This window comes from Bubalus bubalis, chromosome 14 (assembly GCF_019923935.1).
Source record: "Bubalus bubalis isolate 160015118507 breed Murrah chromosome 14, NDDB_SH_1, whole genome shotgun sequence".
NCBI classification, from domain to species: Eukaryota; Metazoa; Chordata; class Mammalia; order Artiodactyla; family Bovidae; genus Bubalus; species Bubalus bubalis.
In genome coordinates this window covers 32,770,423-32,797,206 of record NC_059170.1, presented here as the reverse complement: position 1 = coordinate 32,797,206, position 26,784 = coordinate 32,770,423, and the positions used below count along the sequence as shown (strand labels likewise).

Here is a 26,784-nt window from a genome sequence, read left to right as displayed (position 1 = left end):
CCTCAAGCCCACTCCTCCACCTGTGTCCCGGGTTCATATCATCTCCACATTCCCTCTGCCCTCTGTCCTCCAGTTCAAATCCTGCCCTGCCTAGTCCCACTCAGCTAAGGAAGCAAGCACTGCTGTGGAGTGTGTGTGTGTGCATGCTAAGTTGCGTCAGTCGTGTCCAACTCTTTGCCACCCCATAGACTATAGCCCACCAGGCTTCTCTGTCCATGGATTCTCCAGGCAAGAACACTGGAGTGGGTTGCCATTTCCTTCTCCAGGGGATCTTCCCAACCCAGGGATCTTATGTCTCTTGCATTGGCAGACAGGTTCTTTACCACTAATGCCACCTGGGAAGCCCATAACTCTGGAGCCCTAACACATATTAATTCATTAAGCCTTCAGGCCAGTAGGTAGACACTACTCACCTTCATTTTACAGATGAGAAACTGAGACATAAAGAGGTCAAACAGCTAACATGGGGCGGAGCTTAGATTTGGAGCCAGCCTGTCTGCCCCAGCTCCTTTAACCATCCAGCCAAGTGGCCTTTCCCACCCTCCAGCCCTTAAACTCTCCCTCCCTAGAAGGAAGCAACTTATTTAGTGTAACAATGGGAAGTTTTATGACGTCGGATATGGAGTAAAGTAACAGTGCAGAAGTTGGTATATGCAGACTGATGTGTCCCAGGCAGGGTCAAAAGGCTGTAACCATATAAGTAGTCTCGTTCCTTCCCCATCACAGGCCCCCCAAAGCTTCAGACCTCCTCCCTGGCTCTCCACACCAAGACACTGGACAGAGGTGGCTGAGATCCTCCCTTGTCCAGTACCCTGAGAGAAGAAAGGAGGTGCAGCAAATTCATCCAGGCTGTCCCTGGAGGTGACCCGCCGCAGCCCGGCGAGGTCCAGGCCGCAGTCTGCAGATCTCAGGCTCTTGACGGCCACGGGGGACCCCGGAATCGCACCTTCTACTCTCAGCGCACCTGAGGGCACCAGCAGTGACCGCGACGTTGGGGAAAAGGCGGCAGAAAGACGCAGCTGAGAGAAAAGGGTGAGGACGCTCGGGACAGACGCGGGAGAGGGCCGGGAGCGGATCGCGAAGAGCGAGGGCCGGCAAGGGCATCTGAGGCGCGGCAGGGGTGGCTGCCGCAGGGTCGGAGCGTGAGCCAGCGCTGCCGCCCCTGGGGACCCCGGAACGCCAGCTGGCTCGGAGCACAGATCCCCTTCATCCCGCAAGTGTGGCGACGGGTCCCTCGGAGCCGGCCACCCCCTCCTCCTTCCTCGCGCTGCCCTGGCTCGGTCCCGCCCCCGGCGCTCAGGAGCTAGCGCCACAGCGGTCGCCGCCCTCCAGCCCGGCCGCCGCTTTGCCAGCTCGCCTGGGCACGCTGCGGGAGCGGCGCGCGTCGCCCGCCCAGGCACTTCGGTTCCACTACGCGGCCAGCCCACTCCGCTCGCTAGCAGCTGCGCTCCACGTCACAGGAACTGGAGTAGGACCCTAACAAGACCGGCGCGTTGGGCTGGAGACGGAGCCCCGAGGCTATGCCCGCTGCCCCCACGCTGTACCAGTCGCTCGTCGTGTGCCCAGGCCGGTTCCCCGACGGCCGCGCGTTGAGATGACTTTCTGCGATCTCCTGAGCTTCAGTTTCGAGGGACCCGGCTCGGACGGCAGCGCCAGTGGGACTGGTACAGGGGGAGGCGCGGGCGGCGCTGCCGCCTCGGAGGGCCAGGCGGTGGACGGCGTGCCTGGGGCCGCGGGCTGCGGCGGCGGCGGCAGCGGCGGCGGCGTGGTGGGCGCGGGCAGCAGCGAGGACAACCGGAGCTCCGCTGGAGAGCCCGGGAGCCCCGGCGCCGGCGGCGAGGTGAATGGCACAGCGGCCGTCGAGGGGCTGGTGGTGAGTGCTCAGGGAGTGGGTGTGGGCGTCTTCCTGGCAGCCTTCATCCTCACAGCTGTGGCGGGCAACGTGCTGGTCATCCTCTCGGTGGCCTGCAACCGCCACCTGCAAACGGTCACAAACTATTTTATTGTGAACTTGGCTGTGGCCGACCTGCTGCTAAGTGCCACAGTGCTCCCCTTCTCGGCCACCATGGAGGTTCTGGGCTTCTGGGCCTTTGGCCGGGCCTTCTGCGACGTCTGGGCCGCCGTGGACGTGCTGTGCTGCACGGCCTCCATCCTCAGCCTCTGCACCATCTCGGTGGACCGATACGTGGGTGTACGCCATTCGCTGAAGTACCCCTCCATTATGACCGAGCGCAAGGCAGCAGCCATCCTGGCGCTGCTCTGGGCCGTAGCTGTCGTAGTGTCTGTGGGGCCACTACTGGGATGGAAGGAGCCCGTGCCCCCGGACGAGAGCTTCTGCGGCATCACAGAGGAGGCAGGCTATGCTGTCTTCTCCTCCCTGTGCTCTTTCTACCTGCCTATGGCAGTCATCGTGGTCATGTACTGCCGCGTGTACGTGGTGGCGCGAAGCACCACGCGCAGCTTGGAGGCGGGCGTCAAGCGCGAGCGCAGCAAGGCCTCAGAGGTGGTGCTGCGCATCCACTGTCGCGGCGCCAGCACTGGCTCAGCTGAGACCCACTGGGGGATGCACAGCACCAAGGGTCGCAAGTTCCGCAGCTCACTGTCAGTGCGTCTGCTCAAGTTCTCCCGCGAGAAGAAGGCGGCCAAGACGCTGGCCATTGTCGTGGGCGTCTTTGTGCTCTGCTGGTTCCCCTTTTTCTTCGTCCTCCCACTGGGTGAGTGACCCCTCTCCCTCCAACCTCTAACCTCCCTCGCTGAGCCTGTGGCTGTCCCTTCCTGGCACCCAGACTTGGATGGCTCTTCCAGGTGGAGAGTGGCTGTCCACCTGAACATGGAAGGTTTACTTAGTAACCTGCCTGGTCTCTTAGGTGCTTGTGCTGCTTTGTGGGAGAATAACAGGCTCATCATGCTTGCAGGATTTTGTTAGGAACTCACTTTTCTGAGCGACCTTCTTCACTGCTGTTAGAAGCCCTGGCCTTGTTTTAAGCACCCGACTATTCTAAATATAAAAGATCAATGGACATCTGTGTAGGTGTCTTCCCATAGTAAGTGGTAAGCAGTGTACGAGCTTGTTTATATAACCCCCTCCCTGTACCCCCAGCTTTAAATGCCAATGCCCAGAAGTGGCACCTAGGGTGGGTTGGCCTGTATTCATTCATGGGCAGCAATCCCTGGCCAGTCTACAATGAACAGCAGCAGACACCCAAAGCCACCTGCTTTCTCTCAGTTGGGAAGTTGGCACCCTGTAAGAGGCCTTCCCCAACTGGTATGTGTGAATGCCCTGGTCTCTCACTTCTGAAATCTCTTGAAGATGTGGGCAGGGGCCAAGGGTGGGGGGCGGGGAGGAAGGGGGCTGTAGCAGGGATCTTTGTAGGCATGAGAAAGAAAAGTAAAGGACATATTATCATATGGAAAGTTAATATTGTTCATTGTAGTTTCTTAAATTTACCGAGTCCTTTAGCAATTCCAGAGAACTTTGCTATTTCTTTCACGGGCTCTCTTGTAGTCCTGTGAGGTGGGCAGCTGTTCTCAGGAACTTCCTCCCATACCTTGAGGCCCCTCCTGGAAGCCCTGGGGCTGGGTCAATACAGGGAGGGGAAGGGGAATAGCATCTCTGGGGACACATTCATTACACTCATGGTTGTAACTTCAGCCAGCCCAAGCCAGAACCTCCCCTTTCTCAGGCCTTGCTCCTTCCATGCTCTGCAGCTGTGTCCAGAAAGGGACAATAGCCCCTTCCTGCTCCCTTGCAGGCCCTCTCCTCACATCAGTTAGAGTGATTTTTATGCATTATAAATTAGAGCGTCATCTCTACTAAAATCCCTCGATGCTTTTCTACTGTCCTGGAAACAAAATCCAAACTGTCCATCATAGCCTATGATAGAGTGACCTTCAAGTTTATTACTGTCCAGACCAAAATGAGCTCTTATGTATATTTACACTGAGACCACAAGTACGTACCAGGACTAAGGTGGGTAAACCCAGACATGTGGTCCCCCTTCTGCAAAGAAGGATCTGAGTGATGAGTCACCTCCCCCCTGACCTCATGGCTTTGTTGCCCTGAACTTTGCCCACTGTGCACACAGGCCCTTCTGACCCTCTTCTGGGTCCTTGATCATGCCAAGCTCATACCCTTACACTTGCTCTTCCCTTTGTCTGGCTTGCTTTCCCCAAATCCTGCTGGCTATCCCTCCATTTTTAGGTCTCAGAATAAATGTTCCCACTTCATTAAGGCCTTTCTTCTTTGTTCTCAATTTTGCTGTATATTCTCCCTTGGGCAAAGTTTCTCTTCTTTCATTAGCTCCTTAGCTGTAATCACATTTCTGTGTTGCTTGACTTGGGGTATGAGTCCCCCTGCCACCACTGACCCAGAAGCTCTGTGAGGAAAGACTATGTCAGTTATGTAATCACCAATGCCCAGTACAGTGCCTGGCACATGCAGAACAGTGGAGGAGAATGGAATGGACAACAGGCTCTGGTGCCAGAGCCTGGTCTCAAACCCCAGCACTTCTCCTTATTAGCTGTGTAACTGCTAGCAAATCCCTGAACCTCTCTGCCTCTGTTTTCTCATCTATAAACTAGGGATGGCAAAGATGGTAATAATACCCACTTGTACTACTATGGTGATACTTGAGTGAGATATTATGTGTGACTATAACTGGCACATGGTGAGTGCAGTATGAGCTGTTGCTTTTGTAGTAGAGGCTCAGTAAATACAAGATAAGGAATGAATAAATCACCAGCTTGAAAATCATCTTGCCAGAGGCTGCTGTCAGGGAAGAGAGAGGGATGGATGGAGCAGGACGTGGCAAATAGGCAAGAGAAAGTCAGTATGGCCCCCCTCTTAGAAACCCACATACCCAGGACTTAAAATCCTCCCAAGCCTACCAACCAAACCCCAGCTGTGACCTGTTCCAGGTGCCCTCAGCCTCCTGCCTACCCCTTGGTTCATACTGGCCCCCTGTCAGGAATGATCAGGGTGCATATAAAATGCCACCTCCCTTTATGTTCCTTTAACTTCTTTTAAAATTTTTAGTTACAGAATAATGCACAGATAAGGAGAAAATAATACAAGTGCCCATGTATCTGTAATCACCCATATTGGACAGATGATAACATTTCACCATATTTGCCTCAGATCACTTCCTCTCTCTCTTTTCAAAGAAACAGAACGGCCACAACTAAGTTCCCTCCTCCTGTCCCTTCCTCTCTCCCCAGAGGTAAATCTAGTCTTTATCACTCCCACACACGTTTATACTCTTACCATAAACACCTGAATCCATAATAATAAACAATATCGTTCTGTGTGTCCTGTGGACTTATATAAGTTGTACCAGCTGTGCACATTCATCTTCAGTTTGCCTTTTTTACCCAATGTTTTGCCATTGAGATTTATCCATTCTGGTTATTTTAGCAACAATATAGTATTCTGTTTGAGTGTGTTGACATGGTGCGTTGACAGTCTCCGGCTGAGTGTTCAGTTTTTCTAATTTTCCACCGTTACAATCAACACTGCAAAAGGCTACTATTTTTTGAGGTTGAGATCACGTCTGCCTCTTCTAGGAAGTCATCCCTAAATCTCCGTGGCCTCTTCCCTTGTTGGCATGCACTGCTCTTCCTCAGCCCCTCATCTCTGCTGCTCCTCACACCTGGCATGGCAACCCAGGGGCTATCCTTGCCTCTCCCTTCCTGCTAGTCTGCAATGGGCACCTCACCAAGTTTTGGAACAAAGCCCGGGGCCACTGATGAAGCCAAACTGAGTGGAACCTGGCAATAATGAGCAAGCAGGACTGAGGCCAAGCAAGGAAACAGAATATTCTGATCTGCCATGATGTGGCTTGGAGGGCAGGACAACAGAAAGAATAGGACAGAGCCTGCTGTACAAGCAGGAGTCGTCTAAGGGCTGTGCAGGAAGGAGAGGGCAAGCCTGCCCCTCCAGGAGCTCTGAGGCAGGCCTGGAAGAAGGGAGGCACTTTTGGAGAAACAGGGAACATTCTAAGCAACAGCTTTTGGGGTGAATGTAGAATCCAAGGGTCTGCCACATTTTGGTAGGAAGTGGCAGTATGTGCTTGGGGAAGAAGGTGTTGGGAACTTAGATAAGGGGACCAAGGATGGATATGTTTGCAAAAGTAGGGTGTGAGGGTACAGTCTCCAAGGAAGAGGATGGAGGGACAAAGAGATGAGAGGGGCTGGGGAAGGAGGCTTAGGGAGCACCAACTATGAAAGAACCAGAGGAGGCAGAAAAGGGGGCAGCCAAGAGAAGTGGTACCTCCCTCCTTACTGGCTATAGTTCCCACACCAGATGTGAGGAAGCAAAGATGAGAGGATTGAAAAAGAGTACTGTATGCCAGCAAGGGCCACAGGCCAGGAAATGAAGGCACCCAGTAGGGCCACAACCTGGGAGTTGTCAAGCAGACCCAGGGTTCTTTACCCACATCACCACACACAAAGCCAAGTGGAAGCAGGAGCCCCGGGCACAACAGTGACATGGCCAGGGAGCAGCCCCAGAGGGTATCAAAAGCCTTAGGAAGTGGGCCCAGGGTTCCAGGGGGAAGTTGGCACAGAGGCCATCTATCACCTAAAATGTTTTAGTCAAGCTAGATCTGCAGCAGAGAGACATACAGCCAAGGTATGCTAAGCTGTGAGGCCACTGGGACCTAAGTGGCTGGGCAGGAAAGACTGGGACACAGACACAGGACACCTAAAGTCCTGAGGGGCTCAGAGAGAGACTAGGGGCCATTCCCCCCACCTCCATTGCCCTGCCTGTGACTTTATCTGAACAGTGACTACATTGGTGAATATATATGTAAGTCATCAGCCTGTATTCATAAAATGTACACACTTTATAAATCTGACTGTCAGTATTTTATGCCTTAATGAGAGACAAAGTGAGAGGAAGAGAGGTGGGAAGAGGCAGGAGGAGGCTGTGAGTTATCTGAGGAATTGGTGTCCAGGCTGGAAAGCACACTTTAGCAGCCAGGCACGGAGGGTAGAATCAGTGTTTGCATCTCAGAGTTTGGCCAAGTGCGGAGGGACCCATCTCCACAGGCTCCCTGAGGGGGTACAAGGTCCACAGACACATGGAGAGAGGCAGGGGGTGCACTGTGGCAAGTCTTCAGGAATAGTATTACTGTGCCCTGGCCCAAAAGCCTGAAGAAGAGACTGACATTACATCTCCTATCTGTGCCTTTATGGCATCTGGCACATAGTAGGTCCTCAGTCAGCGAGTGTAGAGGGAAAAAGTGGCAGAATCCAGGGCCTCTTCACTTCCTGCCATGCCAACGATCTGGGTGGCAAAGCATAGCCCTCTATCTTTATTATTATTATTATCATTGTTATTAATGTGGCAAGAACACTTAACATGAGAGCTACAAATATTGTTAACTTTAGGTACAAGTTTGTACAGCAAATCTATAGAATTCATTCATCTTGCTTAACTAAAACTGTATGCCTACCGACTGGCAATTCCCCTTTTCCCCCCTCCCTCCAGCCCTTGGCTCCCACCATTCCTTGCTTTGATTCTTTGAATTTTAACTGTTTTAGGTACTTCATAGAAGTGGAATCATGCAGTCCTTCTGTGACTAGCTTATTTCACTTAGTATTAACAGCCTCTATATAAAGTAGACCCCCCTCTTACTAGCAATGCATTGGGGATGACCCCCTATTTATGTGACCCCAAAATTTTTTAATATAACAGCTAATATTTATTGCATGATTATTATGAACAAGTAATGGCTAGGGGTTTTATTTTCCACCTTTAAAAATCATGGATAATTTCAAATACATGAGTAGACAGTGTGATGGCCCCAGTACCTATGACCCAGTTTCAACAAGTATCAACCCAAGGCTGATCTTGGTTCATTCCAACCCCCACCCACTTTCCACCACTGCTTATTATTTTGAAGAAAACCCAAGATACCATATCAGTTTATCTGTAAATTCTTCAATATTTTTAGAAGGACTTAAAAAAAACTACAATCCATTATAATACATAAAAATACTTGTTTAATGGATACCAAATGTCTTTGTGTTCAAATGTAGCTGATTGCCTCATAAATTTTTAGTTTGTTTGAATTAGGGTCTCAAAAAAATTACATATATTACATGCAGTTGATTTGCCTCTACAACTTCTTTAAGTGATAAGATTACCCTTTCCCCACCTTTTCCCTTTTAGCTTATTTGGTGAAGAAATCATATTGTTCATCCCAAAGGAGATGCCCTCAGTTTGGAGCCGGCATCCCTGTGTGCTCAGATGCTCAGTCATGTCCAATTCTTTGCGATGGCTCCTTTGTCCGTGGGATTTTCCAGGCAAGAATACTGGAGTGGGTAGCCATTCCCTTCTCCAAGGGAATCTTCCCAACCCAGGAATCAAACTCAGGTCTCTTGCACTGCAGGCAGAGTCTTTACTGTCTGAGCCACTAGGGAAGCCCTGCATCCCTATGCTGCTGCTAAGTCACTTCAGTCGTGTCCGACTCTGTGTGACCCCATAGACAGCAGCCCACCAGGCTCCCCCATCCCTGGGATTCTCCAGGCAAGAACACTGGAGTGGGTTGCCATTTCCTTCTCCAATGCACGAAAGTGAAATGTGAAAGTGAAGTCGCTCAGTCATGTCTGACTCTTAGCGACCCCATGGACTGCAGCCTACTAGGCTCCTCCATCCATGGATTTTCCAGGCAAGAGTACTGGAGTGGGGTGCCATTGCCTTCTCCATACATCCCTATAGTGCCTTTTAATGTGTCCTGCTGTTACCGGTACATCATATAAATTGGCTTAAGCAGATTCAAGCTCAGTGTCTTGGACAAGAATTCTTCTTTTGTAATGTTAAGATTGACCAGGGGTTTAGATGCAGTCAGCTTGATTCATTTACTATAAAATGTCGCGTCAACCTTTACCTGCTAGTTTTAGCAGCCATTGACCATGGTTAGGAGCTGTTGTATCACTGGGACTTAAAGTGGTGATATCCAAATTCTGTCATTCCTTCTGCATTTGTAGATTAAAATTCTAAAAAGAATTCACCACTAGCTGTTTGGTCACTTGAAATAGAGGCTATACAAGAAAAGCAGGAGAGTTCCTCAATGCTCTCCATTATCAAAAAAAGTCAATTTCCTAGCAGTGTTTCCAAAAGGGACCAAAAGATTTTTTAGTACCATGATAAAGTAACTTTAAAATCTGTCACACATTATATATGTCACTGTTTGGGGGCTACCCAATAGGTGCCCTTTCAAGTTGACTTATGAGACATATGGCATAACCCAGAGAGTCTTGAACTTTCTGGTCTGATGAGATATTTCAGGCTCAGCTTGTACTTTTTTTGACCTGTCCCATTTCTCTAAAGAGGCCTGTTCTCTTTTAGTGGAAAATGATCGTTTAAAGACCACAGTTGGAGCTTTCAGATGTTCATTGATATTAAGTTGGCCACTGACTCAGTGGACAGGGCTAGGAGATATTTTTTTTTTTTTTTGAAAATAAAAATATACCACTGATGGAGGGTAGACTCCTGTTCTTGGGTGAATACAGATCCTTCCTCTGCCTAGGGTCTTGTCCTCTGCCCAACTCCTGCTGATATGTTTATCCCAAACATCTGATGAGCTGTTAATCACTCCACCTCATTCTTTAAAACTAGGATACAGGGGTCATGTACTTTCTCCCCCATGCTCATCTCTACCCTGGTTGTCATTGTGACTCCACTGTACTGAGGCTGACCCATGCCGACACCCTGTGACTCTCCTTCCACTCTTTCTCCCAGGGTCATGCCCTGGCCTATGTGCCCACCTTGATCTATAAGCCCCTAAATCCTCAGTAAATCTCTGCCACTTGAGTCCACCTGCTCATTCTACTTACTGACTCCAGCCTTGACCAAGCCTTCACCTCCCGGCCCTTCACCTTGTCTTCTGGTTAGTTAGGCCTCTGTTTCCAATTAGCACCATAATCCATCACTTCATCCTCTCTTGCCATCTTTAACTCCCTTGCCTCCACCTACTTCTGTGAGCCCCAGACCCTGAATCAGGTCATTCCTCCACAAAGGTGTGCTGGCAAGTATTTAAGATTGGCTCTGAAATGGGGGCTAATGTGTAACATCTGTCCATTTCCATGATGTAAAATGGAAATATTCCCACCATGGTCAATTTCAAACTACCAAAGAGATAGTCAGCTTGCAAAGTTCCTGAAAATTTATCAATCAGCTCTTGTGAACCACAACAAACCAGTGTCTAAATAAGAACATGTTAAAAAAAAAAAAAAAAAAGAAAGAAAGAAAAGAAAAATCCTACTTTCCATTGGCAGGTCTCCTCCTCAGGGCAGTCCTCAGGATGTCCTTAGAGTCCTGCAGGTCCCTGTCAACTCTGAATCTCTCCCAACCCTCTTTCCTTTCCAAGGGACTTCCTTCTGTCAGTTATTGCTCATCTCTCCTTAATTCCACCTCTCCTCTGCCTGCTCATACAGCATGTATATGTGTCCACAACTTCTTAAAAATGATTCACCCTCAACCCTGTAGCCCCTTCACCCTCACTCTCTCGCACTTTCTCACTGTAATCTCTCCTCTTTTTCACCTTCTTGAAATTTTAGCCTTCTTGAATATTCCTTGCTACTTACTTCTTTAAAAAAAAAATTCTGATATTAATCTTAATCCTAAATATCAGAGCTGAGTTTAGAACCCAAGCACTCTGGCCCTTAGAGTCCTTGTTACTTCCGCTCTAGGTCAGAGAACAGAGGTCATGCTGAAGCTAGGGTTAAGGATCAGTTGGGGTCAGCCATGTTTTATGCTTTAAATCTTGCTAAATGCCTCAGTGCCTGCTTACTCCCCTCAGGTTCAGTTCCAGGCTCCCTTCTGCCCCAGATCCTGGCCATGAGGGCCCTGAGCATTGCCATAGGACATGACCACTTCTTGTCTGTCCTGATCGTCCCAAACCCCTAGAGCCCTTGAGCCTAGTCCTCATGAGATAACCTCTGAGTTCCTGAGCCTACCTCTGACCCCACTTGAGCTCTGCCCCATCCTGAGCTATATGCCCACAAAAAGGTCTTCTTAAATACTAGAGGATTTTCCTGCCCTCCTTTGCAGATGATGACCCAGCAGAACATTGGTCTGGGCCCCTGAAAGCCAGCATTGGGACCTAATGAGCAATGCACCATCTACTCAGTGCTGGGACTCCTGGACAGAGTGACTACTGTCTGGAAACCTTCTCTCCTCTGGCACAAGCACTGATCTGCTCCGACTTATGAACCAGTTGTCAGTATGACCAAAGAACTAAAAGGTTCATGCTCAGATTAGGGTCATGTTCAGCTTAGTACAGGGCCATTTGGCAGGGACTTCGGCTTTGGGCATATCGAGCTTGGAGTGTGACTCCTCCAAGGCCACAGACCAGGAAATGAGTTAAATAGTGACAAGAGTGAAATGAGGGGGAGAGAGAGACATTGGAGAGGTGAGAAGGGAAGGGAGAAGAACTGAAGGGAGAGTGGGGTCCAGTGGAGGACGCTGAATAGGTCTATGACTCATCTCCCTGCCTTGGGCCCTACCAGGCATCCTCTGTGGCTCTAGAAACTGGCCCTCCCTGTCAATCCCTACAGCTGCAGAAGGGTATCCAAGGTTAGACCGGTAGTTCTAGGCCAGCCCCACAGAGTTCAAGGATCCTGAGGCAGACATGGGACACAGAAGGACTTCTGATCTATTCTTTTCCTATCTCAAACCAGATACCCACCAGTTACCTGTCACCATGGAAAATTGTCAACACAGGAAATTCAAGAGATTTGGCTTGACACAGCTAGCCCCACAGTACCCTCAACTCCCTGTCTTCATCATCCATCTGAGATCTGGACCCTATTCAGGATACTTCTTTCTGACAGCCTTCCATGGTTGTTTCTGCTTCAAAATGGCCTTATCTCTTAGCATCTCTGTCTCCCCTTCTCTGTTCCAGCAGTCCTAACTTCTTGGTTGTCCTCCAACTTGTCAGGTGCTCTGCTGCTTCAGGACCTTTGCACATCCCCTTTCCTCTGTCTGGAATTTTCTTTCCTCAGGAAGATGCACAACTCACTCCCTCAGAGAGTCTTCAGGTCTTAGCTCAAGTGTGCCTTATGAGAGAGGCTGACCCTTTACAATATAGCAAAGAGGCCCACTGCTTCCAGCCTCTCTTGGGGAAGATGAAATTGAATTCTGAAGAATAGAAGCATTGAGTGAGCAGCTGAAGAACAAAAGGGAGTCTAGGACTGGGAATTCCTTTTCTCCTAGGCAGTGCGTGTGTGTGTGTGTGTGTGCACGCGCGCACTCAGTCGTGTCTGGTTCTTTGTGACCCCATGGACTGTAGCCTGCCAGGTTCCTCTGTCCACAGAACTTTCCAGGCAAGAATACTGGAGTGGGATGCTATTTCCTACTCCAGGGGATATTTCTGAGCCAGGGATTGAACCCACATTACTGCGTCTCCTGCATTGTTAGGTGGATTCTTTACCACTGCACCACCTGGCAAGTCCCTCCTGGGAAGCAAGAGAGACCTGACTATCTGAGAGAACATGGTATTTTAACCCTTATATTTCATTCTGACTAGAAAAAATGGCTGCCTGGGATAGAAAAGTCACTAGTTGGGGAGGGAGTGGGAAAGGGGAAAGGCTGGGGTGCAGCCTGATAGTTCGTTGTTGGCTGCAAGCTATGAACAGGGCTGGTGGCTGAGAATTCTGACATTCTTCCAAGAACAAGTTCACTTCTGGTGATGCCAAAAAAATGCTGTTAATCACACATTCCCCTCTTGCCTTCAGCACTGTCACTCCTCAGCAAGGCTTGGCCAGATTGGCCAGCTCTAGCATCTCCTGGGCCTGGACATTTCTCTTACTTAAGAGAGGGGATTGACCTGTGATAAGGCTGCAGACTTTCCCACAAAGCTCACAGGCTGTCCTGGTTTCACCTGTAATGTGCAGGCCAGGCTGGCCCAACCACGCATGCCAGAGAGTGGGGTAACCTGCCCTCACAGGCAAGGCCCTGCCTCTTCTGATCAGTGGATGTTCAGCATCCTGGACATTAGGTTAGATTCCTGATAGAGGCACCCAATACAGAGAATAGAGGAAGGCAGGCAGGAGCAAGCTCGATGGACACATGCAAGAACAAGGTCAAGGAGCAGAGAGAAGCAGCAAGAGCTGTGGTTGCAGTCCTCTCCTGCTACATCCTGACCACCTCTCCTCATGGGCAGGCCAATGTGTCCACTCCCGTGCTCCAGCCTGCCTGTTGAGTGGAGAGAAAGGAACATGAACATGCACGTCTGTGCCCTGCCTTTCCCAGCAGTGGGCAGAAGAGTTGAAACAGTGACCAAGAGCTAATCCCTGGATTATAGATTTGGGACCAATCAAGAGAGCTTTGAAGACACATCCATGCAAAGAGTGTCTTGGATCATGTCCCGGTAGAGCCTGAGGCAGGGATTTTTATGCAAATGATGATCTGAGGGAAGCTCTCCTATGGTATCTGGGAGGGAGGGAGGGAAGCAGGGTAAGTCAGAAAAGACCTAACCCCAGGATGTGGTCTCGAAGTCTGGCCTCAGCCTGACCCCACGGGGAGCCCTGGAGCCAGAACGACAGCAGAGAATTGCACCACCTGGAGACAAGAAGGGTGGCCTGTTCCATCCCACTCAGTCTGTCACTGGCTGTGGACTGCCACCTTGGTGGGAAAGTATCATCTCCCAGTTGAAGCAGCTCGCATTGGTCAAGGGTAATTCTCCAAAGAAGGGGCACTTATAAGCCATTAGCAGCCAACATTCACAGCAGTTGGGAACTGGGGGCACCTGGGCAGGGCACTAATAACATCAACTTCAAACCTTTAAGGTGACTTGAGCAGAGACTTGAAGGACAGGAAGGAGATGGCCAGGTGGCTTTCTGGGGCTCCTCCCAGGAGTCTGGGGTCTGTTTGACACTCCCTCCTGAGATGCAGCAAGCAGGCAACAGCCCAGACTTTCTGAATGTTCTGGATGGTTATGGGTGCACAGGAGCTGAACTCAATGTGGTAGGCCCCACAGGCCACCCCAAAGGTCATAGGGAAGGCCAACAAATGCCACTTACGTGGAGGCAGAATCAAGGTGCTCAAGGCACACACACTCCAGAAACCACTGTCAGCTCAGCAGACCCTAGGAGTGGAATTAATCACAGAAATGCTCCTGGGGAGGCAGTTCTATGCCCGAGTCTGAAGAACTGGAGAGACCCACTGTGGAGAAAAGAGGAAGGCCATCCTCCAGGCCAGGCCAGTGGTATGAAAGACCAGAGGCAGGGATGGGCCTGCTGCTTGTGGAGTAGCTGCTGGAAGGTATTAAGTGATCCTTTGTGGAGCCTGACATCCAGGACCCCTGGAGGACCAGGGGAAGTTTTTTTTTCCTATCTTTACATGATGTCATGAGAAGACCAACACTTTAGGGCTAGATTGACTCAGGTTCAAATCCTGACCCTTCCACTTGTCCTCTGGAGGTAATTAGAATTTCTGCAAAGTAGGATGCTAATGCCATGGGAATTAAATGAGAACTGCTGCATACAGGGCTCAGCATGCACCCTGGTAGGTACTAAACACTCAGAAAGCAAGCATGAGCTCCCATTTCCTTCTTTGTCACTTTAGAGGCTACCTACATCTACCCAAACAGCACTTACTCACTCACTTTACAACCCCTTCTCTGGATCAGGCACTTGTGTTAGAGGCTGGGATGAAAAGAATCCTATAGCTGCCATCAAGAAACCTAGAGTCTAGGAGAATAGACAGAGCAGTAACTAATTTTATTTGTTAAAATACAGGCGTGCATAAAGGGGCACCTAACTCAGGTTTGGTCAGGGAGGACACCTGACCTGGGCTGGAGGGATGGGTGGGAAGAAGCAGAAATCACCTTGGGAGAAGTTTGAGTCATGCAGGAATGCAGGAGTCCAGCCCCTGTGGGAAGACATGCTTGTGGCTTTGTGCAGCCAATTTGGGAAGGAGGTAAGATGAATTCAGCATGGGAGTCTAAAAAGACTTGAATGAAACACAAGAAATTTGGGGTGTATTCCTCAGAGCCATAGGAAGCCACTAACGGTTTTCAGAAGGGAAAGGAGAGAAACTTTTTTCTTTTTTACAATAAGTCTCCAGCAGCTGTGTGCAGAGTAGAGGAGACAAGGGACCACTGGGGGCTGTCACAGCCAAGTAAATACAATGAGATGCCAGAGTAAGCAAAGGCTTCAGGAACGAGGTAAAGGGAGGGACCCCACTAGAGAGACAAATGAATGTACCAGACATGGTGACATAAAGGGTAGAAAAGAGGGAATCATTCAGTAAACTCAGCAAGTGTTGGGCACCTACTGTGTGCGCAGTGTACTCATGAGGTCTTTCTTCTGGGCAATGGGAATGCATTGCCAAGCAAAACAGACACTAGTCCTGCCCCACAGACTCCTACTGCAGGGAGAAAGATGATAGACAATATGAAGAATAACTCAAATAGTACAAGAGAAGGTGATAAGGGCCACAGATATAGTTGAGGGAGATGAGGAGTATGGGGTGGGGGACACTGCCATTTTTTATTGAAGTTGATTTACAATATCATGTTATTTTTAGGTGTACAGCAAAGATTTTTGTCAGATAATTTTCCTTTATAGGTTATTACGATATACTGAATATAGTCCACTGTGCTATACAGTAAATTGCTTATCTATCTTATGTATAGCAGTTTGTGTCTGTTAATCTCACACTCCTAATTTGCCCCTCTCTCCTTCTCCCCTTTGGTAACTATAAGTTTGCTTTTCTATGTCTGTGAATCTGTTTCTGTTTTATTACATAGATTCATTCATATCCTTTTTTAGATTCCACATGTAAGTCATATCATATGATATTTGTCTTTCTCTGCTGAAACTTCACTTAGTATGATAATCCCTGCTGCTGCTCCTAAGTCGCTTCAGTCATGTCCGACTCTGTGCGACCCCATAGACGGCAGCCCACCAGGCTCCCCTGTCCCTGGGATTCTCCAGGCAAGAACACTGGAGTGGGTTGCCATTTCCTTCTCCAATGCATGAAAGTGAAAAGTGAAAGTGAAGTCACTCAGTCGTGTCCGACTCTAGCGACCCCATGGACTGCAGCCTTCCAGGCTCCTCCGTCCACGGGATTTTCCAGGCAAAAGTACTGGAGTGGGGTACCATTGCCTTCTCCAGTGATAATCCCTAGGTCCATCCATGTTGCTGCAAGTGGCACTATTTCATTCTTTTTGTGGTTGAATAATATTCCACTGTTTGTGCCGGGGTCCAGCCCCAGCTGATCCAGGGTATTCGAAGGAGAGATGGCATAGGCGAGGGTCAGGGAACAACTGCTTAATTAAATGTTAATTAAGGATATAAAGAGTAATGGAATAAGGATAGCTCAGTAGGAAAATTCAGTGGAGAAAAGAGGCTGAGTAGCTTGGTTTACGCGGGGGACCAATAAAACTTCAAGACAAGAAGCTTGCACCACTTACGTAGGCCACAGGCGTCCTTCCGTTCTCCCGAAGGAGAGGAGACGCTGAGGCCTCCCCGGTCGGATCTTAGAAGCCCAGGCAAAATTAGTAAGCACGGTGGGTTCCGCGCTCCAGATGGAGACTCAACCAGAGTGAGAGAGAGAGAGAGACATGGGGAGACCAGTCTTTCGAGGAACTGATCCCAATTCTTTATTTTCCATGGTCTACTTTTATACACTGAGATGTTATGCAAAAGTCACGCGGGGTCAGCAGTCCTGACTTTTATCAAAGTCAGGTGCTTCATACAAATGTATACAGAGGTCTTAGGGGTGTTACATCATCTTCTGGCCAGGGGGCCTGCTGACAATTTACGACCCTCTCCTTGTGACAGCGGTCAGTCAACCAGGACACTTATTTCTCCAGGGGTGATTATTCTTAAAACAGACGCCACCCAAATAAAGTTACATTCCTATAGGGTGAGGTTGTATTGGGTTTTAGTTAAGGAAAGAATTTACTTAGCCTAAGGTCTAACGTGATTGATATCAAAGGTTAATACTTATTTCTTTTATATATTCATTAATGTGTGTAAGGGCAGGGGATATGGAGACTTAGCAACAAACATTGGCTCAACAAATGAAAAACCCTTCACCAATACAATTTCTAATCAGCCCATTATACTTATACTAATAATTTTCTAACTTCTCTAAGGAACCTGTTTTTAGAAGGTTTAAAGCATCTCGTGCCTCTCACGGTTGGGAGGCTGTGAGCAATCACATGTGGCCAGACAAGCCTGTCAGGCAGGCTAGAGAACCTTCAGAGGAGTTTGTAGGTTAAAACACTCCTATCACGCCCAGGAATTATTATTAACTGGAGCTCTAAGTTAACTCCTTCTCCGAAAGAGGTGGTGGGGGACAGCCCCCCGTAAAGTCAGAGGTGTAGGTGAGAGCACAAAGTAGTAAGGTAGGCAGGCTCTGGTTATGGGGGTAGATGCTTGAGGATTTCCAGGGGGACTCCTGAGGCTCGATCCCGCCTTTGCGTATGTCAAGCCTCCTTCCTCATGACCTTTGCCATGGGCGGAGTACCTCACGCCGGCCCCCAACATGTTTGCACATACCATATTTTCAACCAGTCATCTGTTGATGGGCCCTTGGGTTGTTTCCAGGCACATTGCAATTTTAAATGGGAGGTCAGAGAGACCTCACTGCAAAGATGAAGGCAGGAACCCTGTGAATTTCTGGGGGCAAAGATTCTGGGGGACAGCAAATTCAAAGGCCTAAGATGGGAATGTGTCTTCCAAGAAGCAAAAGTAGGGCAGTAAGGCTGGAAGAGGGAGTAGGAGAGGGTGTCGGGGGGTCGGGGGCCGCATGTTGAGCTAGGCCGTCATAGATTTTTATGTGCGGGAGAATGGAAGCTCTTAGAGGGTTTTGAGCCTCAGGAGTGACAGATCTCTTTATATTTTTAAAGGATTGTTCCAGCTGCCAGATTGAGGATAGATTTCAGGCTGCAAGAGTACAAACAAGAGACAGTGGGGAGGCTGCTGAATTATTCAAGGAGCGAGATGATGGTGTCTCAGACAGGGTACAAGGGCACAGGGTGGAAGGTAGTGGTTGAGTTTCAACCTCATCTCCTTCCGTTCTGCCCTCAATCACTCCACTTTATCCACACTAGCCTTGTCCTTGTTCTGCATACATACCAGGGCCACCTCATTGCCTTTGCATTTGCTGTTTCCTCTATCTGGAATGCTTTCCCTGAGCTGTCTACATGGCTTATTCATCTCTTACTCAAATGTCACATCCTTAGTAGGCCTTCTCTGGCCACTTTATCCAAAATTTATACCGCCACCCCCAGCCACATGCACACACACACACATATAAACACACACTAGCTATCTTTGCTGCTTTGTTTTTTCTTATTAGCATGTCTTATTGTATGACATGCTTGTATTTTCCTTGTTTATCATATTTATTACTGGTCTTGCTCTATGAAATGTAAGCTTCATGAGGGCCAGATAAGTGTGAGATGCAAGTAGGCATCCAGTAGAGATGTCTGGGTGATAATTGGACCGATGAGTCTAGAATTTGGGAGAATAGACTGAGCTGGAGATAGAACTGTGGGAGTTGGCCAAAAGTCAGTGCGCCTGGTTGAAACTGCAATGCAAATGCAAAAAGAAGAGAGTACAAGACTCTTCTTGCAAGGGCACTCCTACACAAAGCAGTGGGGACATGAAAAAAGGGGGGCAAAGGCAATTGATATGGAACAGAAAATCCAAGCGAACAGTGCCCTAGAAGTCCCAGGTGAGATGAGAAGTGTCCAGGATGGATGAGAGCAATATCTGCAGGTAGGGGTCCAGGGTGGAGTAGGGCAGTAGGGCAAAGCAGTGGAGTGAAAAGCAGGTGGTGGAGAGGAGACAGCCTGTGTGGATAGAAAGGATGGAGAGAATTAAGTAACAGCCAGAGAATCAGCAAAGAGGGTGCAGCTGTGATAGAGGCAAGCTCACAAGTGACTGATGGGTCAAGAGCTCCACAATGCAAGTAGGGACATGAACCTTGGGTGGGAAGAGAGACTCCTTTCTTAACAAGAAGGAAGAGAGGTAAAGAAGGTTTGAGTGAGTGTCCAACTTCTTTGTCTTGTTCTCTTGTTATTTTCAAAGTTTAAACTTTTTATTTTGTATTAGGATATATCCAATTAACAATGTTGTAGTAGTTTCAGATGAAGAGTGAAGGGACTCAGCCGTACATATATATGTATTTCTTTGTCTTATTTTCTCTGCAAAACAGAAAGTAAGATCAGCTGCTCTGGAGAAGGTGAAGCAGCAGAAGACTGCTTGGTCTGTGGAGAGGGGTAAAAGCTCAAAGGCAGAGGAATCGTGGGAGACTGGGTTGAGGATAGGCAGCAAGATTGCTGGAAGCCAGGACACAGAGCTGAGGTCGGAGACCCTAAGCATGTTCAGGGAGTGGGTGAATCTCTCCAGAGTTAGGATCTGGCTGAATAAATACAACCCAATCCAGAAGGACATGGGCGTGGAAGGACTGAGGAAAGAACAGCTGGAGTGCAAGAGAACAGAAGTCTCAGTTAAGCAGAGATAACAGGAGAAATCCAAGGGGCTGGCAGGTCAAAGTACAGATAACAAAGAGGGAGAGAGAGGGTAGAAAGCTGCAGTCAGCAGTGGAATATAGGTTGAAGTGAAGAAATGAAATGCTCAGCCTTATGTCTTAAAAGGATCTCCCCAGCTGCTGTGTAAAGAACAGGGTACTATGGGAGCACAGGGACAGGAGCAGGGAGCCCACTTGGAGGGCATTGTAAGTATATGATGATAGTACCAGGGTGATAACAGGGGATGGTGCACAGTGGGGGATTCAGGACCAACAAGAGTTGGTGATGGATGGGATTCACAGTGTGATAGAAAGAGAGGGGTCAGAATGTGTGGAGCACCTGTGATGTGCCAAGCATGGTGTTGGGAGCTCACCATTTAAGAATCAAATAGATGGGAAACCAGTAGTTACCTGTAGTTACCTTCTTGGCACTTAGAAGTGAATAGATGTGCTAGAGGAGGAGGAAATACAATTAACTCTGCTGGGTTGGGAGAGGGTGGTGTGAGGAAGGCTTCCAGGAGGAGATGCCACTGGAGCCAGCACAGTGGAGGAAAGAGGAAGTGCATTCCAGGATGACTGTGTGCAAAAGTGCAGACAGAAGACTGGGGAGCCCGCTGTGGCTAGAGGGCAGCAAGCAGTCAGTGTGGCTATTTAGCTGATGCACAGGAAGGTGGAAGAGAAATAGGAATCACAAGAGAAAGAACAAGGGAGTTTGTGCTAGGTGCCTGGACGGCAGGATGCTGAGGGGGGAAATCCCATGAGCACCTGTTTCCAGTGACAACTGCCAAGATGAGTTAGCACAGCTGGGTTATATGCATGCAAGAAATGCCGTGGACAGTGTGGGGAGTGGGAGAGGGAATCAGCTCAGGGCAGAGAAGGGGGCTGCTAGGTACAGAGAGACAGAGGCCTTGCCTTAGAACCCCTGTGGACCCACTGAGGCTTTCCTGTCGCTGGGCTTCCAGGACTGGCAAAGGCTTGTGCTGGGCAGCTGGAGATGAATGAGAAGGCAAGAGAGGTGAAATAAATGGTCAGCCTAAGAGGCCATAACTCAGAGTGGCTGGAGGAGGAGAAAGTTGGGAGTGGCTGAGAAGGGGCTTGTCGACTGATGCCCCCACACCCAGGCAGCACTGTAGGAATAATACAAGTGAGCACCCTTGGGAGTCTCAGGACAGTTACCTACCTTGTCCATGGCAAAGGGGAGGGAAGTGTCCACACGCCTCCCTGTCCCCTGACCCAGGAATCCTTGAAAGAGGCTGTGGGAAGATGAGAGAAGGTTGGGGCAGGCAGGCAGCAAAGAGGCAGGGTGCAAGAAGGCGTATGGGGTGGACAGCTGCACTCTGTGCAGAGGTATATGTGACGCTCAGCACTGCCATGAGAAGGGAGCAGAGTGAAATCTCTCGGGAGCTCCTGCCTGTGGAAGCTGGAGCCCAAGACATAGATGTCTGTATTTTACATGCAAGATGTCTGTGCACAGAGGGCAGACAGCAAATGAAACAAAATTGTGGAGGCAGCCATCAGTGCCCCACCCTGCCCCCTGTATATGGGTCACTTTCCACCCCAGCAGCTGCCTCCATCTCTTTGCCTTCGACTTTCTCTGACCAGCAAAATCCTCATTGTCCACCCACACAGAAGACAGGACTATGGAAAACTAACACCATGAGGGAGCAGCCCAAACGCTGACTGATGGGATTGGAGGTATAGATACCTCACCTCCCTCACCCCGCTGGTGAGACAACTACAGTCCCCAGAGCTCCCAGTGAGATTGCACCTTGGTGGCCCGTGGCAGTGACTAACTTGTTAACTCTCCTTTCATTGGCTTCCTTCTCTTCCCTCTTTTTACCACACTTCACTATTGGTGTTTCATTTACCTTTCAAGTAAACAAGTTGTATTTGCATCCTTGTCTCAGGTCTGCTTCTGGGAGGACCAGAGTAAGACAGAAACCTCAGCAAGACACAGTAGGAAAAATGTGGGGCTGAAAGGCTGAGTTTGAATCCCAGCTCCTTTGTGTGTAAGGAATTCCGAGCTGGCAGCAAGCTTCCACATAGGTTGGTTAAGCATAAATTAGAATTCTAATTCTTAAAAACAAGGCCCAGGCCACACTACAGATATGCCATGTTCCCCACAAAATTCAAATCAAAACCACATTGATAACAAAGCCCCTTGGCTGGTTTTTGGCTTACTGCTGAAAGCATAGTCCCCTGATTTGTCATCCTGGGCTAAATATAAAAGAATTCTAGCCTGAGTCAGAAAGTTATTTTCAGCACTCAGTCTTACTTTGCAGCCATTGAAGGATGCTGTTCAGAAGTCTGTCTTTCTGGAGGCTGAGGTCAACCCTGGTAGCCCCTGGATTCCAGGGACAACTGCCCGACACTTCTCCCAAGGGAAATTATCTCCTAAACACATTCTGACTGATGCTCCAGCCTCCCCCAGACCCACCAAATCTCAGCTTCTGTTTCTGGCCGCTATCCAGAGCTGAGAGCGGAGTCCCTTCAGGACTGAGGTCTCCTCTCTCAAAAAGCCACAGAAATAGGGAAGGGGGAAGTGAATAGACTCCAGTATTTAGTACAAACCTGCTAAGTCTTACACCCTGAAATTTATGATTCGCCAAAAAATCCCTTCCAGAGAAACATTGTTACGTATATTTCACAGAAAAGGAAAGTGAGACTTAGATGGCCAAATAACTTGCTGAAGGCTGCATGACCAGAGTTTGAAAATCCTGTGCCACGCAGTACTACCTGACATTCTTCTTTCTCCACACTGTCTCTTAGCACCAGGAATCTCACCAAGTGGGAGGTGGGTGATATACAAGAGCCCACAGGTCAAAGAGGGACGCATGGTGCCTCTGCTCCCTCGGTACGGGACCTTGCTCTTATTTCTTTGAGGGCAAGAAAACAAAGCATGTTTCATGATTTGTCAAGGACCACTACCCTTGCTCTGCTCACCCTGGCAGACACTTGAGGCTTTTGCCTGGGATGGGATACTCGACACCTATCCTTGACCCCTGCTGCTACTGCTATGGAGGATGATGAGGGTGACAAAGTGGCCTGTGCTTCCTGGATGATGTCTTTGCACTTTGTTAGTTGCCCTTGGAGGTATGACTCCTTATGGTCCACGGTGGGGAAGGCAGGGGAGAGGTTTGTGGGGAAGAAGGTCTTTCTGGCACAACTCAGACCTCCAGTGCCCCCACTCCCTCCTGTCAGGCACTCTGCTCCCTTTTAAAGCCATCCCAGAAGCCTTCCCTGACCACTTCCCACTTCCACTGGGACAGCCCCATTATCCTGCATTCCGGCAGCCCATGGGCATTGTATTTGTTAAGTCGCTAAGTCGTTTCTGACTCTTGGCAACCCCATGGACTGCAGCACACCAGATGTTTTCTCAAATTCATGTCCCTTGAGTGGCTGATGCTATCTAATCATCTCATCCTCTGCCACCTCCTTTTCCCTTTGCCTGCAATTTTTCCCAGCATCAGGTCTTCTCCAATGATGTTCTTCGCATCAGGTGGCCAAAGCATTGGAGCTTCAGCTTCAGCATCAGTCCTTCCAGTGAATATTCAGGATTGATTTCCTTTAGGATGGACTGCTTTGATCTCCTTGCAGTCCAAGGAACTCTCAAGAGTCTTCTCCAACACCACAGTTGGAAAGCTTCTTTCGAAGCTTCTTCAGCACTCAACCTTCTTTATGGTCCAACTCTCACATCCATACATGACTACTGAAAAAAATCATAGCTTTGACTATACTGACCTTTGTCAACAAAAGTGATGTCTCTGCTTTTTAATATGCTATCTAGGTTTGTCATAGCTTTCCTTCCAAGGAGTGTCTTTTAATTTCATGGCTTCAGTCACTGCCCACAGTGATTTGGGCATTGTGTTTATTGAGGCTTAATTCTATGTTCTATCTTTTGCCTGTTCAAAAATATCCATATCTCCTAACCATCCGCAAAATAAAAGCCTAACTTTCCAGAATTTAAAGCCCTTCACCATCTGTCCCAAATGAAGTTTTCTGAGGATATCCTATTGGACATTCCCCTGCCCCAAACTTGTTATCTTCTTGCCTACCTCTCCCTTCCACTCCTGATAACCTCTACCCTTCCTCATCCTGCCTGGCTCCTGTCTATCCTGAGGCTTTGGAAGCCCCCCACCCCAATATACTGGGCACCACCATCATCCCATCTTCTTTCTCATGATATCTGATCCACATTTCTACTGAGAGAGCAAGACCTCAGGTATTTGAAGAGACTCCAGGACAGTGCCTGGCATGGAGCAAGCCTTGGTCAACATTTAATTCAGGCGTTCTTACCCTTCTTATAAAGCTAGGGACTACTTGGGCATCTGACAAAGTGTATGGAGCCTTTATCAGAATTACTCTTTCAAATGCATAAAATAAAATACAAAGGATTACAGATGGAATCAATTTCATTGATTTTTAATTGCAATTTGTGACTTAGTATTAAATGTACTTCCACATGAAGGCTTTAAAGAACAGGATCCACTGGTGCATTCTAGTGACCATTTCCGAATAGGGAGGAGCATAGGCAATATTTCAAAACATCTCCACCAACTGCTAATATTAGGTAGAAAACTGACAATATTGCACTGTTTTGTAGCTGCAGTTTGGAGCTACCAAACAGTGATTTCAATATCATTTTGTCTAATTCTACTCAGGTTTGTTGCTTACACTTGCAGGAAATGCTTGATTTCAGGTAAATGTGAGTAAAACTAAAGATGGTTGTTTTTCTTCATCAAAGTTCATGGACACTCTTGAATTATATCAGGGACTCATTGAGGAGAGATATCTTGATAGCCCCTAGTTGATGAATGCTCAGAGCCCAGGAAAGGTGCTGTGGGAGGGGGAGTAGTGTGGAGAGGGGCTGCACCAGGGGCAGCCTGGGGCTCCCTGGGACTCCCTCTTCCTGAGCATCTAACCAGCCTGGGTCTCTGCTCCCCACAGGCTCCCTGTTCCCACAGCTGAAGCCCTCAGAGGGCGTCTTCAAGGTTATCTTCTGGCTGGGCTACTTCAACAGTTGTGTGAATCCACTCATCTACCCCTGCTCCAGCAGGGAGTTCAAGCGTGCCTTCCTCCGCCTCCTGCGCTGCCAGTGCCATCCTAGTCGCCAGCGCCGCCGCCCACTCTGGAGTATCTACAGTCGCAACTGGCAAGCTTCAAATGGCAGCCCACACCCAGACTGCACTCCTGGCCCAGGTGCCATACCCACCAGGGCCCCACAGGCCTTCACTGTGCCCTCAGCCCCTGGCTCCCTGGGTGCACCCAAAGCACAGGCTCCAGCTGTCACCTGTCGAAAGATGCCCTGCACCTTCCGTGAGTGGAGGCTTCTCCGGCCATTCCAGAGACCTGCTACCCAGCTGCATGCCAAAGTCTCCAGCCCGTCACAAAAGATCCACACCAGAGAGGCCATGTGCGCCCTGCACTCAGAGGTGGAAGTGGTGTTCTTAGGTGTCCCCCATGATGCAGCTGAGGGTACTACCTGCCAGGCTTATAAACTGGAGGACTACAGCCATCTCCAAGAGACTGATATTTAAGGACCTTGAGTTAGGCCGAGGAGTATGCTGGGTTGGCGGGAAGGGTATGGAGAAGGAGACTGTCTCTGTTCAAGAGGCTGGTGAGAATCAGAGACCCAGAAACTCATCAGCATCAGTTTTGGCAACTGCTTTCCAGCATCCGTGAGGAACTGAGATGGGGTGAGGGCTTTGAAAGTTATGGGCTCCCCCTCCTGGACACAGACGCCCCCAGCTCCTCCTTTCAAGAGAGGGGCTACAGGCCCCTTGAGGCCATTTGCTTCCAGTCCCTGCTTGAGAAACACTGCCCTGTCTATGCTGTGAACCCTGGGTAGGTGGCCCCAAGTATAACCAGGCAGCCCTGTCCCTCCTCTTGGGGAGGAAAGGGCACAGAGGCCCTGCCTGGCTGTTCCCAATGCCTCCCCTCCAGGAAAGGTCACTGGGGCCAAGGATTCTCCATGGACACAATTTCTCCTTACTGCAGACTGGAGAAATCCAGCGAGCCTGCCATTGCCACCGGCATGCTTTGGTGGCAGAATAAATGACTGTCCTACAAGCCTATTGTATAACTTGCAGGCCACTCTGCCCTACAGAGGCTCTGCCCTGCCCCTCATTTCGTCTTCCAAAGGGCCTTACTGTTTACACTCTGTATATAGCTGCTTATGCCTGTGCCCGTCACTTCTTGCTGGGATCTAGAACAATCAAATGGGGAGAGCTTTGTCATTTTTAGACATATTTATTGGTCAGGGTACTTCTGTTTTCTCCAAACTGTGCAAACTGTTACTCTTTAGCTTACAACCCATAAAGAACTCCTTTTTGTACTAAAGGCCCACAACAGGATAAATTGAGTTATCCTGTGATCTGTGTTCACTTTTTAGTTTCAGCCTGTCTCTTTAACTGATGGCTACTGTCCTTTGGGACTTTCAGCATGACCAAAAGATTTGGGAATTTTATTGGCTCTTAAAACTCACATGATTAGTCTTTGAAAGTAAACAAAGTTTAAATTTTTCAGTCTCACCAGATGCATCTGTGATGCTCTCAGGGCCTCAGTCCGGAAGGTGGCCATCAGTAAAATGGGTGAAACATTACTTTACATGAAAAAATATACAAGCCCAAGTAGACGTGTGTACACCTACCTGGAGCCGTGCTTATTAGCGTTGATGGTTCAACAAACCGTCCAAAATTTGTTGTATTCCCAAGAGGCTATAGGTAGTTCAGTCTTCAGCTAGATAATACCAATAACACATATCCAACCAGCAAAGGAATGATGATGGTAGCCCAGTGGACCTTTGGAAGGAGAACTGCTAGATAATACCCTGGGGTGTCTGGAGTGGAGGTGTTCTGAAACAGGAAGAACCAAGTGCTGGGGCCAACATGAACCAGTATTTTCAACCAGAAGCTTCCTGTAGTAGGGAGGTAGTCTGTTGAAAAGGTCACCACAATTTCAGACTCCTCATCCCAATATTACAAGGTAAAAAGACAGCCAATATCATCTGGGCTCAGGAGCAGAAATTTCGCCCTGTGGGTCTAGCAAGTACTGGACTTTCAGGCCTGGCATCCCCCAAGGCACAGGAGGAGCAGTTAAAAGCAGATACTGGGAGTATGTTGCGTACATCAAAGAGGGCCCCATCTTGCAGCACATTGGCTGCCCTAACTCTGGGAACACTGGCACGGCCCCCAGAATCTTCTCACAGAGGTGGGCCCATCTGTCAAAGCAAGGAGGCAGACTCTTGTGTCAATGTATTGAACGTTGGGCTTCTGAGCAGGAGAGTTCAA

At 48.9% G+C, this 26,784-nt stretch overlaps 1 protein-coding gene across 1 annotated transcript; it reads left to right on the top strand.

Annotated features, from left to right (window-relative positions):
* Positions 1-526: 526 nt before the first annotated feature.
* ADRA1D (adrenoceptor alpha 1D) lies at positions 527-25,834 on the top strand. Its single transcript, XM_006072942.4, has 2 exons — positions 527-2,714; positions 24,443-25,834. Exons 1-2 carry the CDS (start codon positions 1,595-1,597, stop codon positions 25,030-25,032), a joined length of 1,710 nt encoding a protein of 569 aa, XP_006073004.2. The 5' UTR covers positions 527-1,594; the 3' UTR covers positions 25,033-25,834.
* Positions 25,835-26,784: the final 950 nt, after the last annotated feature.